The sequence below is a fragment of the Xenopus tropicalis genome, chromosome 1 (genome assembly GCF_000004195.4).
Source record: "Xenopus tropicalis strain Nigerian chromosome 1, UCB_Xtro_10.0, whole genome shotgun sequence".
NCBI classification, from domain to species: Eukaryota; Metazoa; Chordata; class Amphibia; order Anura; family Pipidae; genus Xenopus; species Xenopus tropicalis.
The window spans coordinates 143,480,301-143,499,261 of NC_030677.2; the positions used below are offsets into that span (position 1 = coordinate 143,480,301).

The 18,961-nt window shown below is 40.2% G+C and overlaps 1 protein-coding gene across 2 annotated transcripts in view; it reads right to left on the reverse strand.

Moving 5' to 3' along the window:
* The window catches only part of tep1 (telomerase associated protein 1), a 65,392-nt gene that overhangs the window by 33,597 nt on the left and 12,834 nt on the right, over positions 1–18,961 (reverse strand). For both annotated transcript variants that reach the window (XM_012970132.3, XM_031891533.1), the window contains exons 12-28: positions 15,198–15,372; positions 14,831–15,089; positions 9,781–9,933; positions 9,308–9,394; positions 8,688–8,815; positions 7,959–8,021; positions 7,014–7,076; positions 6,761–6,904; positions 6,357–6,533; positions 6,121–6,241; positions 3,890–4,017; positions 3,139–3,252; positions 2,947–3,064; positions 2,564–2,767; positions 2,163–2,326; positions 1,601–1,754; positions 671–850 (exon numbers count right to left, since the gene is read on the reverse strand). In XM_012970132.3, the coding sequence (XP_012825586.2) occupies positions 671–850; positions 1,601–1,754; positions 2,163–2,326; positions 2,564–2,767; positions 2,947–3,064; positions 3,139–3,252; positions 3,890–4,017; positions 6,121–6,241; positions 6,357–6,533; positions 6,761–6,904; positions 7,014–7,076; positions 7,959–8,021; positions 8,688–8,815; positions 9,308–9,394; positions 9,781–9,933; positions 14,831–15,089; positions 15,198–15,372 (2,432 nt within the window). The remainder of the gene's footprint in view (positions 1–670; positions 851–1,600; positions 1,755–2,162; positions 2,327–2,563; positions 2,768–2,946; positions 3,065–3,138; positions 3,253–3,889; positions 4,018–6,120; positions 6,242–6,356; positions 6,534–6,760; positions 6,905–7,013; positions 7,077–7,958; positions 8,022–8,687; positions 8,816–9,307; positions 9,395–9,780; positions 9,934–14,830; positions 15,090–15,197; positions 15,373–18,961) is intronic.

The following is an 18,961-nucleotide window of genomic DNA, read 5'->3' on the forward strand; positions in this document are numbered from 1 at the left end:
TCCATGGGACACAGGAGACCAATGGGTACTGCTATTTTGTGGTCTCCTGGGCAGAATCTCCTTAGAGAGAGTAATGACCCCTGTATGACTCGAGTAAGGGGCTAACTTCTGAGAGATAAGTAGCCTTGCCCTAAGTTTTGCCCCTGGTGTTGCTGGCCAAAGAATCCTTTCTTTGGGTCTCCTGAAGACTAATGGGCCCAACCTTCTGTCCAGGAGGACACTTGAATACTGAGATATAAGAGGAAGTTTTCGAGTGTCCTGCCTCCTAGAGGATGGAGCTTTACCCCATTAGTCTCCTGTGTCCCCTGGAGATGCCAGAGAAAATTATTTCAGAGAGTTCCACACTTGCCAATAAAGCACAGAATTAAAGAGAAATAGTATTGTTATAAAGATGTCTAAAGCTAATGCATATCGGTCAGTTGTCCCTATAGTGCATATGTGTCACTTTGCAGGTCGTAGTGTAAGGTGTCAAAGGAAGTTTCATAACAACAAAAGCAGACATATGCTTTAAGATTGAAGACTTGTACAAAATGCTGTCTTTTATGATCCACCTGACTGTAGTGAGTCGATGAAAATTCTTCTTGAACAAAAGCTAGAGGAAACAGGTAGCCATGGTCTATGGAACTATAGAAAATATATAGAAAATAAAGAGTTGTGAGATGTACAGCACCTGGTTATTGAAGGCAGATTCTTCTAGTTTCTTCCCATACACAGCCAGCCAATGTCTCACCAGTTCAGCACGGTCTGATGGTTGGAGTGATGTGAGAGAAATAGATACTGTGTCCTTTTGTCTTGCCAAGGAGTAGCCAAGGGAGGAGCCCTCAGTCACACTAAGAACCAGGTTTATTCTCTAACAAAAAAAAAAAAAAAAAAGAGACAATCTAAATGATATCTTATAATCGACATATGCATAAAACACATTCCAAAAAATACAAGGAACCATCTTATTCTATAACATTCTTATCCAGCCAAATACTGAATACTCTACAAAAGATCTGGTCAAATAAAAAACTTAATGCTAATTTACATAAACTTTGAAAGTTTGTACTTAATTTTTATCCTTTATTTGTAATGATCCAACATATTCTAAAGTGCTTTACAGAGATTACAGATCATTCATATAAATCCCTGCCCCAATGGAGATTATAATCTAAGGTCCCTATCACATTCCCACAGTAGGGCCAATTTAATCAGGAGCCAAGTTGTATGCTTGTAAGTTTTAGGAGTATAGAAGGAAACCAGAGTACCCAGAGGGAACCCACGCAAGCACAAGGAAAACATACAAACTTCTTGCACATAGTGACCTGGCTGCAAGCAATAATGCAACCATTGCACAAATCCCAAAGTGAACTGGGTGCATCCCAAGAAATACATTTTAATAACTTCCTAGATATAATGCAGGAATGACTATTACAGGCCTATCATTTCAAATTGGTCCTTTTTCATTTTTTTTTTACAGTACTGGGCCTTTAAAAATCTAGGTATTGAGCTACCTAAATTCCTGTTCTCATGCTTTGTTTTTCTTTATATGAATTATAAACAGTAAACCTCCAAGCTGCAAAAATATAGAACTTTATACAACTTCACTACAGAATGTTACCTGAGGAAGATGCTCAGGTATCCATTCAGATGTGGTCTCCCCTGCGCGTCCACATAATAAGTCCGCCCCATCAATTAGCAGAGTTAATGTATTATTCCGTCTCAGGGAGTGGGAGGTTAAACGAAGAAGGTCATGGAACTCAGAAAGTAGAGCCCTACAGAAAGAACAAGATGTTACGTGTATATTACATCTATCAAACTATAGGGCTCCTTTACAAACCAAGATCAAACAGTTTTGTCTCACACTGTAGGTGGCATCTTGTGTTAGGCGCAACATACCAAAGGAGCTGCAGGTAGGCAGCCTTCCTGTCCATAGCTTGCACATTTTAACAGGCAAAATGGGGAGCACCAAAAAACACAATGTGCTCTGGAGCTCTATACTTTGTGATAGGAAAAATCTGTATAGACAGAGCTCACCCGCAGAATTGTGCCCCCCGTAAGTGGTGTTTCATGACTTCCGTAGTAAATTTAACTATGTCAGTACTGAAAAGAAGACAATTTTTACCTATTATGTGTACAAGAAAAACTATTCAATATATGATTGGCTATCACTTTAAACTGACCTGTAAGATGTGAAGTTGCAGCATTCTCTGTTCAGACCCTGGCTCAGTTGTTTACAGATGCGTGTGAGCATTTTCTCTACTTCATGAGCCCCAGGAGTGGCTCCCATAAAATGATAAATTACAGTAGTGGAAGCAGAACTTCTCAGCTGTTTTACAAGGTCAGCCTGCCAACAAAGTAAACAATACAGTGTGTGGATTAAGGCAAACTGGACTCTCCCCAGAATACTAATTGATCACAAAATGGAAAGCATAATCTGCATAAGCATCAGTCCTAGTTGCATTATGTCCATTAAGCAACAACAAAAGTATGAAGTTAAAACATATTTAACGGTCTTGCTTGATGTAACAAGAACAAAGCTAACCCCATAATTTGTCAAGTTAAGATTTAAGCAAAAACCTACCATAAATATAGTTTTTCCCTGGCTTCGGTCTCCACAAACAAGGAAGAGACGCCCATTAGTTGGGGAGGCATGAGTTCTCTCCTGTATCTGAGAACAAGCGCTTAATACCAGCTTGCTTCTGGCACAAGACAGGCTTGTTTGCCTCTCCTGGAAGCCCTCCTGCGCAAGCTCCTCTTCATCTTCATTAGATGCCAGCGTCCCTTCCTGCAGCATTATCAAAGGAATAAAATGTGTTTACAGTATAAATAGTAGATAAAACTTTTTTTTACAGAATATGTCTTAAGAACCACTATTACTGCTTTAATAACTAATTACAGGATGCATGAAACATCAAAATGAATGAACAAGGATAAGAAACCAAAAGAAGTCTCACTGGTACCTACTTTAATATAATCGCGCTCTATAGCTTGCCAGATGTCTTCTAGCACTCGAATCCCAAAATTCTGAAGTCGTGTCAAGTGAGGTTTCCCCTGCCGCTCACCACCCCATTGGCAAGAGTAACTGAAAGAAAGCCTGTGACTAAGGAACTGTGCTTACTTTTCAGCTAGTGTTGTGCATCTGGGTTCTTTACATACCGGTAAGTTGCAGCAGAGGAGTGCTCTGTCAGTCTGCTCTTTAGGGATGACATTTTCATTTCAGATTCAGCAGATTCAGCACCAAAGTCTGACACCCACTTACTAGGAATGGAACTGAATAATAAGTTGAGTAAATATCATAGGCCTAGACTCCATATAAGCAACGAGGCACAATAAAAAGAATAAAAAACAGGCAACTGGATATGTTGGTGCTTATACACAAGTACCCTTGTCAGAATCAAATTCAGGGCACTAGTGCTGCAAGGCAGAAATAATAACGCTGTCTTTTTCCCCATAACAATTTTACCGCCAAGCAGGAAGAAAAAGTGGCCATGTGAAAAAAAAGAGTGCACCTTAAAGTCCTGGCCCATCCTTACTGCTATAATAGGGCACATTTTACAGAAGCTGGTAGAACAGTGTGTTTCTGTAAATATAGTGTGCGGTGAATTTCCTTTTGCTCAGGAAAGAGATCCGAAGACCTTTCCTAAGCAAAGCAAGATCAGAACAGGCCTCCATCTGAACATTCTGTACATCTCTCCTATCTCTGCATAACATCATAGTGAGAATTAATTGCCTGCCCACTCATTTAATTTGCTGGTTAGCAGATGCAGATGATTGCTACTATTGTTGCATGTCAGAGATGATGCAGTTGATTTTTTTCCAACTCGCGCATTACTAGAGTGCATGCCTTCATACAAATGACAGTATATGACAAAAACGAAAGAAAATACATAGTAAAGATTATTCATACCGGAGGAGATCTGCGTCCCTAAGGTAGAAAAAGGCCTTGCAGTGTCCTGGATTTTCAGTATCAGAGTTCTGCAAGAATTGCATGGCTTCTAGTTCAGTGATGGACCTCCCAGGGGGGTACCTTTGAATCTGCAAAATAAAGTAGGTAAGGGTATCTAGTAGAATTAAGTCTAAAACAGCTGGACTTTTCTGAGTTTTTTTTTTAAAAACATTTCACCACTCATCCAAGTGGCTTCTTCAGTTCAAATGACTGGTAGGGAATTCCCCGATATTTAAAACCTAAAGGGTAGTATAGTCACAGGCATCCAATCATCAACTGAAGAAGCCACTGGGATGAGTGGTGAAAGGTTTTCAAGAAAAAACTTAGAAAAGTCCAGTTGTTTTAGACTTAATTCTACTAGATACTGTATATCATGACCTAGATGAATGAGAATCTTCATGGACAAAGTAGGTAAGGTAAGTCTCATAAAAGTGGGAAATGTGACTTAAATGAGTTTTACCCGCAACCCCAAACTACAGCACCTCCAAACCATACCAGACCCCCAGCTATGGGCCAGCTTCCAAGTCAAGTATATACAGGATATAGTTAAGGAAGGGAAACTTTTAGACTTCCAGACCCTAAAAAATAATTTCAACCTACCAAATAGGATGCTCTTCCGATATTTACAACTGAGACATGCAGTACACTCGCAGTTTCAAGGAACAACCCTACAAACTACCCCCCTCCCGAATAGAAGAACAAGCACACAACTGCCCACACGCCAAGGCCCTCTCCCGCTCCTATGCCCTTTTGGCACTGGCTAACGATACATTATTAAACAAACTCTATATCAAATGGCTAATAGATATACCAGACATGAATAAAGAGCAATGGAAGGAAACCCTTGACTCAATCTTTGATTATATAGTGGCCTCAAGAGACAGGCTAATACAGTACAAATTCTTGCACAGGGCATATATCACACCCAAAGTACTAGCAAAGATATCTCCATCCCAGGTAGACGAATGCCCCCGCTGCCACCAATCCCCAGCAGATTTCATCCACATGGTCTGGACCTGCAACAAAATAGCGAGCTTCTGGACAGAGGTGGCAGACTATATATCTGATCTAACCAGTGCCCCCATCACGGCAACACCATCCGGAATGCTATTAAACCAAATTACTGATCTAGCCCCAACAACTGCGGAAAGAGCTCTCATTTCTATTCTGTTAGCATATGCCCGTAAGTCTATCACAATGAAATGGAAAGCCCACTCAGCTCCAACCATACAATTCTGGGTAAGCCAAGTCAACCAAGCAATGCCCACATATAGATTGCTATATGTCAGAAGAGGATGCCCAAATAAATTTGAGAAAATTTGGTCCTTGTGGCTAAACAAACACAATATAGGAAATTGATACCACCCCGATAACAGAACAACCCAGTATCAGAAACAAAAAATGAGCGTTGACCCCCTCCCCCTCCATCTCTACCACACAATGGTCCTTCCGTCCCATCACTCTGGTCTAGAAACTCTAGGAACAAGCGTTGGCAATGCACAGTTTATAGTTGTGTTAAGGTAGTAGTAAAGTGTAGATGTATAAACCACAAAAACAGTGGAACTCAGAATTACAGGGTATGTAATGCTACAGCGAGATCCATCAAAGCACATGTTATGTCACAAAAAGTTTGATATATGTTTTGTACCATATGATCTCTCCTTTGATGCTCTGAATTGAAACTATGTCTGTAATCTGTTTCTGAATAAAACTCAATGGTTAAAAAAAAATGAGTTTTACCCTTGTATTAGTTCTTTTTTCATTATTACAAATGGTAGAATATACAATCAGACTAACTTACTTAGAAAAATAAGCTTAATGTTAGGGTGTTCAGTATTGTGATTTTGTGCAAACTGGTGTGCCTGATGCGTCCACCCATTTTATAAAGGTGTGTGTCTCTGTTATTAACAGTTAATTTGATCTGGGAAATAAAATATCAATAAGTCAATATTTCTGGGAATGTACTCCACTCCCTTTCCGAAAATAACAGAGCCCTAGACAGGTGCCTTTGCTGCCTGTTCTACTTCTGGCCTTGCATAAAACTACAAAAGCTGAAAAACAAAGAAGATGGCTTTTTCTTTTTCTTGATGTGCCATTTAGTCCCATAAGAGTTGTGTGTATATGTATTTCATTTGTCTATGCTGTCACTTAACCATAAGTAAAAAGAACATAATTTCAAGTCAGAATCATACCCATTCATATTCGGACAGGAGAGGTAAGGAGTATGTTTTAGGAACATGTCCATAACGTTCCCCCAAAATGCCTATGAATATCTGGCTCCTGCATACTTCAGAGAGGCAGAGATGCAGCTGCCTAATAAGAAAAACAAAATTGAACAGATCATACAATTTCAGGGTCTAAATTTCTATCAATCTGCTCTCTCTTGACCATTAACATTTTATATTGTTTGTTTTACTACTCCTCTCACCTGTCTTTTCTGGTTTCCTCCTCAGTTATTCCCCACCTCAGATCTACTTCCTCTACTGACAAGTAATGGCATGCAGCCCGGGATCGCAGTTCTGGGATCACCTGCCCAATAATCAAATTTCGCTCTGAGTGCATGTCACGGAATGTGGAAGATATGAAGATGCGAATACTGCGCCACCTTTAACACAAAGATGTTACAGGAAGAAACATGAGTCCAAGAATTATACATGTATGCCTATGACCACCGGTAGTAAGGTACAAACACAATATAAATATCCAACTTAAGATTCCAGAAGTATCAACGTGACCATCACATTCCTAAATTCTACTGCAACCAATAAGGGCTTGTTTAGGAAATGTATATCTATAAAGCATGTTAAGATATTAAACTCTGGAAGTTCTGACCTCTGTGTAATGGGAGAGGGAATCACTTCATGACCAAAATCATGGCTTCTCTTCACACTGTCGGGATCTTCAGGTACTTGAAATCTTTCATTCACTTTGGCCACATGATCTAAGAGTCGAACAGTGCCCCGCTCTGACACATACCTAAAAGAAAAATTAGTTTAAAAAAATATTATGAAAATCAAATATAATTTATTAATGGAAGCTGAAGCTTTGTAAATCAGGCAGTGTGGATATATTGCATTTTATATACCTCAGCACCTGTTCAGTGAACCCATGAAGTACGACATCATTACACTGATCAAAACTTTCCTCTCTAAAAGAGAATACAAGAAATAAGATAATTAGTGTAATAGAAGATAGCAGCAGACCTATCCACCCTACCTACCAGTAGTGAAGCAACCATTCCAACTTAGTGGAAGGCAGCAGCACAACTCCTATGACTGAGTGATCATACGAATGGGAAAAAGGATCCCCATCTGAGAAAATTAAAGCTCCCTGCAGCTTATACAATTTTATTATTATTGTATTACCTGCAAGCTTTTGTCAGTGGCTTAACTATTATATCTAAGATGTGCAGGGTCTGCTGTATAGTTGTCTCACTCCCAGTCCCTCTCCTTTAACTTTGCCACCTGTGCCAAACTATAATAATGTGGGAGTGGGCAGTTGAGGGCGATAGAGAGGAAAGATTGCTGTTAGCAGGGACTTTGTATGCCAGACCACAACCCCCCTCCAAAAAAAGTTTTTCAAGCTTTTAAGTTATGCCATTGGCTTGTATTAAATTTGTATCAGTATATTAAGCTTGGAAATACTGGTCTTGATTCTCACATCTAAATGCCAATTGTCATAATACAAACCATTACATAAATTGAATAATTATAATCTTCTGTCGGTATTCGCCAGCGTCCATCCATGATAATCCTGCTGTAAGTTTTGTACCTAACTCAAGCTTCCCAATGCCAGTCCCTTTTTCATTGATTAACACTTTCAATGAAATAGCTATAAGGGTTTCTTTTTTGAATTATACAATACTGTATATGTCAGTAATACTGAATAAATGGCAGCTTGCATGCATGTTTAGACTGATCTTATAATGTATAGTTCTATAAAGGTCTACAGTAAATTCTATTTTCAATTTCATGCAAGTAGGCATGGAAATTCACTGCTCCAGCATTAAAACTGTTATTTAAAAGTTTACCCTATTTCCTGAGCTGATGACTCTGAGTGGCTCTCCTCAGAGCACTGGTCTGGCTCCTCCACTCTACAAGAAAAAATCAGGTGTCAGAAATTCAAGTAACAAACAGCTGTTATAGAAATACAAAAGAACATTCTGTTCCCCTGTCTTGTTTAGACTTTAGAAACAATGTAGCAGAAGCCAGCTGATTAACAGGATGCTTTAGGTGCACCTATCACCCCTATACTGATTCCCCCACCAGAGGTGCAGGCTATTGCTTCGAGGTCAGGCGTATGTGCATAATAAGCGATTGGGGAGATTTGCACATTTTGCGAAGGCACTCCAAACAACATGGCAGCCAGCACTGGGAGCTCCCTCTTCAGAGGTGCTGCCTGTTTTCAATTAGCCCACACCTCTGGTGGCGGAAACAATATGGGGCGATATGTGCCCTTTAAAATGCATGCAAGATTGCTATTTCAAGTAAGCCTCACAAATGAGAAACCTGTGTTAACCTATAAGACATCTGTTGACACATTCCAGCTATTTGCTGTATAACTTATCTATCACTATTTTTAGGTATGGCTTTAATTATATTTATTTCATATTTTTGCAATTTATAATGTATGTGCAAGCAATGAATACATTTTTCCTAACAGACTGCAGTTGCCACAAATAACTTGTAATAGGCAAGAAAGAGAGCAACAAAACAGGAAACTGTGGAATGAATTATTAGGAATTAGATTCCAATAGTACCTTTGCAAGTTTTCAGGCACCACAGTCACACACAGACAATCTGTATTCACCTCCCTCCGGTACTGTTTGAGAACTGACTTGAACTCTGCACTTGGTGGGCTCAATCTGAAAAGCAGCAGAGTATCCACCTAGACAAGAAAAAACAGATCTCTATGTCTTAAATAAAAAATTGTTGAGTTTAGCTTGCAAGATGTATATTCCAGAAATGCATAGCTACATTATACCAGCAATAAGTTCAAAGGGGGTCTACTATGATTGCAACTATGGATGCACCGAGTCCAAGATTCAGTTTGGGATTTGGCAAAGATTCTGCCTTTTTCAGCAAGATTCAGCTGAATCCATGCCTCTGGCTGAACTGAATCCAAATATTTAAAATCATGTGACTTTTTGTCTCTGAAACATACAAGTTTAAAAATTTTCGCCAGGTGGTGCATGAGCGGTTCTCTTTAACCCTTACCTGTCTTAAATTGCATATGCAAATTAGGATTCTGATTTGGTTCGGTATTCGGCTGAATCTTTCACAAAGGATTCAGGGTTTGGCCGAATCGCAAAATAGTGAATTTGGTGCATCCTTAATTGCAACACTTAAAAAAGGATTAAGAAGGTAGCGCTCCCCCTACCTTAGTTCGATTTGCAAGGAGCTCCATTAAGTATTTTTTTGCAACATTTTTATTTCGAGAAGAATATCTCCCTTGGCTTTTCAGGTCCTTAAAAGAAAAAGAATGAAATATATCATGCTTGTTTTTTATATTATTGTTTTAAATTAATGTTCTCACAATAGTTCTGCATTGCAGTTACAGCAACTCATATTAATTTACCATCTGGGTCAGACTTTCTAGCCATCCTCCACCTCCCATTCCCCAGTAGAAGCACCTAATCATGCTACACAAATAGGATACATGGGATAGCAAGTATCCAAACCCAGAATCTGAATTTCACAGAACTACTGTATGTTGAAAATGATACAGCAACCCTATGCTTTACTATTGCCTAAATTCCCAAATCATTTTGTAAGGCTTTAAATCCCAAACAGACAGCTGGTAATATTTTTTTGTATGAAACAAAAGTTAAACATCTGTTGCCTTTCTCTCACCTCAGCTTGCTTCTTAAGATGGCTCACATTGTGAAGAAGAGAGCTGGAGTTGAACTCAGCAAGAATGTAGGTTTGATCATTGAACAGGACAACCTGAACACTCTCTGAAGTGTCTCTTACCATGCCACTAAGAAGAAGACCCACTTCTATAAGCTAATGGAATGAGACAAAAAGGTATTCATGATTTATCCATGCATACATTTTCTAATACCAGAGGAAGAGTTACAGTAAATGCTTCGTTATTCATACATACATTATTCATGCAGAAACATGTATACAATTGTGCATAACATGCAAATGTGTGTGCTCACACAGGTTTATGCACAGTGTATATCACACAATTGCAGTCACAATCAGTCCTCTTCTATGTAGTCTTCAAAAGAGCCCACAAATCTGCAGCTGCCAAATCAAATCACTGCATCTGGATGCCAGTAATCTCTGGAATTAGAAGCAGCTAGCTACACATTTCAGATGTAGGTTTGTCACCAGGGGTGTCACTACTTACTTGTAAGCAGTGTAAATATCTGTTTAAAACCAATAAATATCTGTTTTAAAACCAATAAACTAATAAATATCCACCAATATCCATGCCGCCATCTTATATTTGCTCATAGCCTAAAATAAAATCAGGAGTACAGGCACGGGACCTGTTATCCAGAATGTTAAGGACCTGTGGTTTTCCAGATAAAGGATCTTTCTATAATTTGGATCTCCATAAAGTCTAAAAAGTCCACTAAATATAATTTAAACATTAAATGAAACCAAAAGGATTGTTTTGCCTCCGATAAGCATTAAAGGACATGTAAAGTTTATTTCACTGGTGGGTGCCAAACTGTTAGGCACGCCCCCCAGTGAAACAGATTGCTAAATTCTTCCACAGGCTGGTTCTCCTGTTAGGAGAGAACTGCACAGGCCTGTGATTGCTGCACTTTGTCATCTCCTTACATCAGCACTTAGTTCCCTTGGTGCTTGGCATTCTGCACATGCTAAGTAGAGTAAAATCTCAGGAATTTGCGCAAGGGATGCCTAGGACTGATGATATAAAAGTTAGTAAAATTACAGCGTGGTGTTCAAGACAGCTTTTTCAGGATGGTGCGGTTATCTTCTAACAGGAGCACCAGCCTGGGGAAAAAACTTAGCGATCTGTAAATACAGCCATAAGCACTCACAGAAATGCTGCACTGAATCCACTTACAAAAGACACAGGATTTCTTCTTTTGTGTAAACATGTTCTTTGGTATGAGACTTCCTTTCTTACAAAAATCATTCACTCAGGGGGCAAGAGTATGAGCAGCTCTCTCCCTTCTCCTGCTCCCCCTGCTTCTAGGGTTGTTTACTCAGGTATGGTAAAGCTTTCTGATGAATAAATATAGCGTTCTAGCTTGCACTAATGTGGCAAATCTATTGGCAGTAAAATGCCAAATTGCCTTTCCTTCTACTTTAACATTCTTTAATTATATAATTTTAATACTTTAAAAATGTGAATAGGTTATTAAAATGTAGTCTATGATAGGTGGCCTTCCTGTAATTCGAAGCTGTCTGGATAACGGGCTTCCATATAATGGATCCCATACCTGTATATGTTATTTAAGTATCTAAGTATTTAAGTGTCTATTTGAAAAATCTAAAAAAAAGAGTATCTAAAACTGCTTCAGTCCTAGTACTGCACAGGTTGAGATACTGATCTCTGATTCGTTCCTTAAATTTATACATGCCAACCATTTTATAACCATGTTCCACTATTACTGTTGATACTGAAAATAAGACTAGGAGACAAGTCTTTACCCAAGGTTCTAAACTATATATATATATATATAGAGTTTAGCTATAAATCTCTAACGCTTATCTAAATGAGCAATCTGTTTGACCTTTTACTACTTACTATTAGTCTCCTAAAAAGTAGCGATTGCATGGCTGGGCACAGCATTATGATCAGTCAGCGCGACTTGGTCACTACGGGAACGCGCTCTTACACGGGACAACTTAGTACTTGGATATTTAGCCCTATAATGATTTTTTACAAATTTTGTCGAGCGCTAGTGACACCAATAAGTTGTAGGCTGCCCCAGTGATATTCATCGTGTGTCTTTTTGTTTTTATTGGTACACAAGCATATCCGTCACCCACAGGGTGTGAGTTACAGTTCAACTCTACGGAATAGCCGTCTATATCTGGTCTTTCATTTCACTTAACTGTCCTTCTCTCTCTTGAGTCTCTGTCTATAATTTTAGCTTTGTTTGTTCTTTATACAATATACATGAATTCTGTATGATAAAGTTGTATATATGTTTGGATTTGGGTTTATACACATGGGATTGGTGATTGGTGGGTTACACGATGACGTCATGAACTTTAGATTGGCGCCAAATAGGGTTTAAGAGTGGGCTTGTAATTTGTTTGTGCACTTTGAGAAAGGCTGTGGATGCGGCCGAAACGTTAGTTTGAGTGTTTTCCATCAAATAAACATTTCTTTATTTTTACTAAGTCCTGTGAGTGCGGCATCTATTTTGGACTAATATATATATATATATATATATATATATATATATATATAAGCTATTAGTGATAGGATCCTGGATGGTACACCAAGATTATTTTTTTATACATATTGACTCCTATAATAGCAACTAAGGGCTTTTTCACTTGAGACCAATGCATATCTTTTTGAGTTTAATGAGAAATTGTAATTTTTGTACTATTCCTTTAGATGTAGAAGTGAAGCGCCTTTGATTCTTTGATATATATTAAAATTCCATACATTGCTCAATCACTTTAAAAAAATATACCACTTCATGTTACCAGGAAGATTGTTTTATGGTTTCAAACTTCTCTGTTAGAAACCTTCTTGACATTAAATTGAACATGAACATCACTCACATTAATTTTAAAAAAAGTTGATGTCAAGATGCAAATCTCATGACCACTTAAAAGTAAACTTTCTGTCACCTCCCTATTTCTCTGGGGTCTCGGGGGACACAGGAGGCCAATGGGGTAAAGCTCCATCCTCCAGAAGGCAGGACACTTAAAAAACAAGAAAGAGGCATGCCTAGTTTACTCTTTACCCCTAGCACTTCCTCATCTATCTGAATTTTTCAAGTGTCTTGTCCACAGGAGGTTAGACCCATTGGTCACCAGGAGACCCAACCAAATGATGCTGACACCAGTGGCAAAACTTGGGGCAAGGCAACTTACCCTTTAGAAGTTAGCCCACGATGTGGGAGTCATACAGTCCCTGTGGTCATTAATCTCCCTAGGGAGACCAGGCCACCCAGAGGATCGCCTGTACCTCCATAATGGGGCGCTCGGGAATTCTGGCCAAGAGTCCATAGAGGAGCAGGAAGCTTCTTAAGCTTTGCTGGTCTCTAGCGCAATCCCTCCTTGTAGCGTGTCTGCCTGCCTGCCTAAATGGTTTCTGCCCCTTCTGCAGGACTCCCTTCCTGCTACTGGTACCCTCTGACTGACTGCACATCAAGTGCTTGGGGTTCATCCTTCTTGTACTTCTGGCACACATACAAAAGGAAGAGGCCTGCACCAAAACTCCCTGACTTCTAGCTCCATAGGCATGTTCCGTATGACGTCACTCAACTCTTTGTGAGAACTGGTGCCATTATCAGTGCGCGCAACCATCTGTGTAGACCAACAGCAGATCAAGCAGTGGCTATTGGTGGAGAATCTCCACACTACCTCCCCAGAACATTCACTGTTCTCCAAGATGGGAAATAACCCACACAGAGACCAATGGGCAAAAGCTCTGTTCTCTAGACAGTTGGCACACATCCTAGGACAGGAGCATTATATCCCCGGGGGGGGGGGGTAGATAGCATCAGGGCCCTGTAGTGGGTACTTCCTCTGACTCAGTGGCGCCGTTGTGAGCCGTTCAGGTATCTCAATCAATTTCTTCCCTACAGACCATCCCTTCCCTGGCAGATTCAATTGCGGGCTCTATTGCTGAATCCATTGGGAAAGCAATTTCCAAAATTCAACATGTTCCAGCAGAAAAGCGTAAGCGTACAACCTCTAAACATAATGATACCCTCCACCTTGAAATGAAATCTCACTATGCATCTGAGGGGGAAGTATTTCCCTCTACCAACCCATCAGAAGATGAGGTGAATAAGATTAAGGACAGAGACACTCATCATGATGTTGATGGTATCATTAAAGCCATTATGGAGGTTTTGCAACTTGATCCCCCTCAGAGCCATCATCTCAATCCAAGTGTCTTTTCAAGTGGTAAAGGAAATTGGGGCGTGCTTCCCTTCACATGAGCAACTGCTGGTGGTGATTCAAGATAAATAGAATGTTCCTGAAAGAAAGTTCCAAGCAACATGCAAGTTCTCTAAATCCTATCTCTTTCCAAAGGAATTAATGGAGAAGTGGAGCATCCCCTCTAGTGGTGGACACACCAGTCTCCCGCTTATCCAAAACTACAACATTTCCAGTCATGATCGCAGCCACCTTCAACTACCCCATGGACAAGCGCCTGGAAGGATTCCTGAAGACGATATTTTCTGCTACAGGCTCAGCAGGGCGACCTGCTTGGGTTAGAAGACTAAAAAAAGCGTGGTACAATTCCCTTGCTCAAGGACTTACAGATGGTGTACCCAGAGCCAACCTTCTCCATACAGCCCAATGCATTTAGCAAAGGATACCTATGTAAGGCAGTACTACAGCTCAGAATCCAGCCTGGCCTTAAAGGGGATATATACCATAATTTTTTACAATGCACTAAACCATGTAAAATAACGTAAAATAGAAGGAAGTGCTTTTATTTTAACACCTTTGGGTTCAAATATGTCCATAACAGCTTGAAAACTGTGCTCTACCGAGACCTTATGCCAGCTTCCGGTATCTTCAGTATATTGGCTCAGAGCCGCAGGCCCTCATAGACTTCTATGACACCCTCCTCACCTACTTAAAATGAAGTGAATATTCTTAGAGTGGGCGGGCCTTAGCGAGCTCACAGACAGTCCGTTCCTGCTCTACTCGCTCATCCCCTGAACAGGGCTATTAGAAAAAAAGAGAGTTCATTATGTTATAGCGAACTTACTGTTGGAGAACGGTGTCTTCGTATTTCTTCTCTAGATTGTTGAGATGAATCGTCTGATGAAACATCTTCTGAAACATCTTCAAGCATCACACTCAGATCCTTTGCCCCATGGCATGGTTTGTCCATGGACTCGCTTACATAAAATAAGATAACAGTGCGTCCTGGCAGCGGTGTAATGTTGTACCGAGCAGAAATCTTAACAGCACTTTCTAATGCTTTCTTATATTTCTGTAGGATAGCTTGGTCCATCTTACAAGCTCTGAATATAGAGGAGAGATCATCCCATCATTTTGTTGCCATATACTCTATGCTTCTGAATCATATCTCATTTGTTTAAGCTTACCTGTAAATACTCTCTATTCCTTACCTCAACTTCCTCAGAGCCTCCTTTTTTCTTTTCAGCAGCTGTCGTATCGCTGGAACTGCTAAACAACCTCTAAGCTGGCGACGGGACCAGGTATATCTTTTCAGTTCTGGTATGCTTGCTGCCTCACTGGTAACAATGTTTTTAATTAACCTCACATTAACAGGGAATGGTTTTCCTATATAAAGAAGATACAAATACTGTATGAAGGATTTTTAGGACATTACTGTTATTCACTGTTGGAAGAACATGTGCAAATTACTTAGTACCATGGATTAAAGGAAAACATCACATAATTTTTTTATACTCACGAAAAAATCATTTTTTTTGAAGGACAGTTAGGAGACACAGGGATAAAAAGAAAGAAGGGGAGTTCATAAAAAGAAAGAAAGGGAGTTCACTGGCTTCACCTTCAGGGCTGATAAGTAGTTGGTACACTGGAGGAAACCACAATTCCTAGGCTGAATACTTTTCAAAATCTGCTTACTATCCCTTCAGACAGATGTCTCTGGCAATGATGAACCAAGTGGAAATGGCAAACAGGGTTCCCCCTGTTGAAGTCAGGAATGAGTTGCCACCACTGGGAAATAGTTTTTGCAAGCCAACACAGAGGGTCGTAGGTGCCCCTGATGTCTAGGGAGGCTAACAAATAACATTAATGATGGATTGTAAAGATTCTGAATCTGTTGGCCAGAACAGGCTGTTAAACGCTTTCAAATTTAGACACAGTTCTGAAATTATTTTTTTTTCACAAAAATATTTTTCCATTTTTCTTGACAATAATAAAGTAAAGGTGGCCATACACGTTAAGATCCGCTCACTTGGCGAGGTCGCCAAGCGAGCGGATCTTCTCCCAATATCCCCACCTACGGGTGGGCGATATCGGGAAAATGTAGGCTATAACGGGAGCAATGGGCGCAGTCAGTTTGGGAACCGCATCAACGAGCCGATGCGGTCTCCGATCCGACAAAATCTTTTGACCTGCCAGATATCGGTCGGGCATGCCCCTCGTTCCTGCCCCTACATGGGCCGATAAGCTGCCGAAAAGGTCCAAGGGACCGATATCGGCAGCTACATTCGGCCCATGTATGGCCACCTTAAGAAACAAATATACTGTACATAGCTGTCCACAATAAATCATATTGTAGGACTTAAAAGTATAGGTAGACAATGCCATCATGTCATAAAATTGTCTGTGCAAGGAAGATTTGATAGTCAATCAACATCATTACAACTAGAAAGGGAAGTTTGAGAACAAACTTCGTGTTGGGTTGAAAAACATGAAGTCACTGAATGGGCTCCGCCCACTTTCTCTAACCTTGGACCACAGTTATACAGTAAAAACCACTGTGCAAAGTTTGGGGACCCTGGTTTTAATAGTGTCTGCATGGCAGCAACTTAAATTTCCCCACTGGAAGTCAACGACATCTGATTGGCGGCTCCACCCCCTTTTTCTAACCTGGAACTGCAGTTACCCAGTGACTAACTCTGCGAAGTTTAGGGACCCTAGGATTAATAGTTAAAGAACGGCAGCAATTACACCAATAAAAGTCAATAGGTGAATTGTGATTGGTGGTTCCGCCCACTTTTTCTAACCTTGAGTCGAAGTCACCCAGTGACAAACAGTGGGCACCCTGGCATAAATAGTTTGAGAATGACAGCATTTTAAATTTAAACCAATAAAATTCAATGGATGAAATCGGATTGGCTGTTAGTGGCCCAACCTACTTTTCCTATTTTTGAACTGCAGTCCCCCAGTGACCAACATTGCAAATTTTGGGGACTCAGGCATTCATTGTGAGGCTGACAGCATTTTACACTTCACCATTGAAAGTAAATAGGTGAAATGTTATTGGCTGTTGGTGGCTCCACCCACTTTTTTCTAACTTTGAATGGCAAATACCCAGTGACTAACTCTGGAAACTTTAACAACCCTGGAATTAATATTTAAATAATGGCATCAGTTTAAATATATAAACCAAGGAAATCTATTGGGTGGAAATGGATTGGCTGTTGGTGGCTCCTCCCACTTGTTTGGAAACCCTGACAGCAGGTTGGATTTCCCTATTGAAAGTCAATAGGTAAACTCGGATTGGCTATTGGTGGCTCTGCCCACTTTTTCTTACCTTGAATGCGTAGTCACCCAGTGACTGACTGTGCAAAGTTTGGAAATCTGGCATCAAACCAATAAAAATTAATAGGTGAAATTTGATTGGCTGTTAGTGGCTCCGCCCACTTTTAAAAACTAAAATTGCAGTCCCCTAGTGACCAACTGTGAAAAGTTTGGGGACCCTGGTGTTAATTCTGTGAGAATAGCAGCAGGTTGAATTTCCCCATTGAAAGTCAATAAGTAAACTCTGATTGGCTGTTGGTGGCTGCGCCCACTTTTTCTTACCTTGAATGCGTAGTCACCCAGTGACTGACTGTGCAAAGTTTGGAAAATCTGGCATCAAACCAATAAAAATCAATAGGTGAAATCTAATTGGTTGTTGTTGGCCCCACCCACTTTTCTAAACCTGGAACATAGTCACCTAGTGACAAACTGTGCAAAGTTTGGGGACCCTGAACATGTGAGAATGGCAGCAGTTAAAATTTTCCCACTGAAAACAATGAAAGAAATGTGATTGGCTTTTGGCGGCCCCACCCACTTTTTCTAACCTTGAGTACAAAGTCACGCAGTGACTGACCGTGCAACGTTTGCGAACTCTGGCATCAAACCAATAAAATTCAATAGGTGAAATCTGATTGGCTGTTGGTGGCCCCGCCCACTTACAAAATAAATAAATAAATACATCTTAAATGCGTAGTCACCCAGTGTCTGACTATGCAAAGTTTGGGAAGCCTGGCAACAAACCAATAAAAATCAATAGGTGAAATCTGATTGGTTGTTGGTGGCTCCGCCCACTTTTCAAAACTAAAATTGCAGTCCCCTAGTGACCAACTGTGAAAAGCTCCGCCCACTTTTGGGCATCCAATAATCATCCTATTTTCATTCAGGCTGACCCCATGACTATGTGATTCAAGTTTGGGGAGTGTAGCCTCAAAGCTGTAAGATTGGTATTAGTTTCAATTTCCCCATTAAAGTCAATCATTAAAATTTGATTGGCTGTTGTTGGCCCCTCCCACTTTGGGGTCATCCAACAAATGTTGCTGCTTCATTCGGAGTGACCCCATGATTATGTTATTCAAGTTTGGGGGGTGTAGCTTTAAAGCTGTAAGTGTGGCAGCAGTTTGAAAATCTTCCCTGTCAAAGTCAATGGGAAAATTGGGGGGTTCGGAGCGGCGCCACAAAAAGACGGGGGGCCGGATCGCTTAGAAAAGTACAAACAACCTGCTCCGCTATAGGGTGAAGATGTGTGGCGAGTTTGGGTATTGTACCCCTAAAACTGTAGGAGGAGTAGCGTTTAGAAAATGGGGGGCGCTAAGAAGAAGAAGCTGAAGAATAAGCTAGAGTCGAAGAACAGTATGTTGGGGTTTTCAACCCAACACAATAAAATGAAACATGAGTTAAAATTATATAAGTAAACCAAAGAAAAATAGAAATAAGCATAAAGAAAAACGTTCCAGCAGATTAAGTGAGCTAAAGGGGTATAGAAAGGATTCTCTTCTCTGTGTATATCTTGCGGTTCCAAAGTAACCCTAGCTGACCAGAAATTATAGAATCATGTTGATGGTTGTGGCAAGAGGGTTGACATCAGGGGATTCTTTTTTGTGGTCAGTTTTAGTTAATGGGGTTGGTTATATGATACATTTGAGTGTGTATTAAA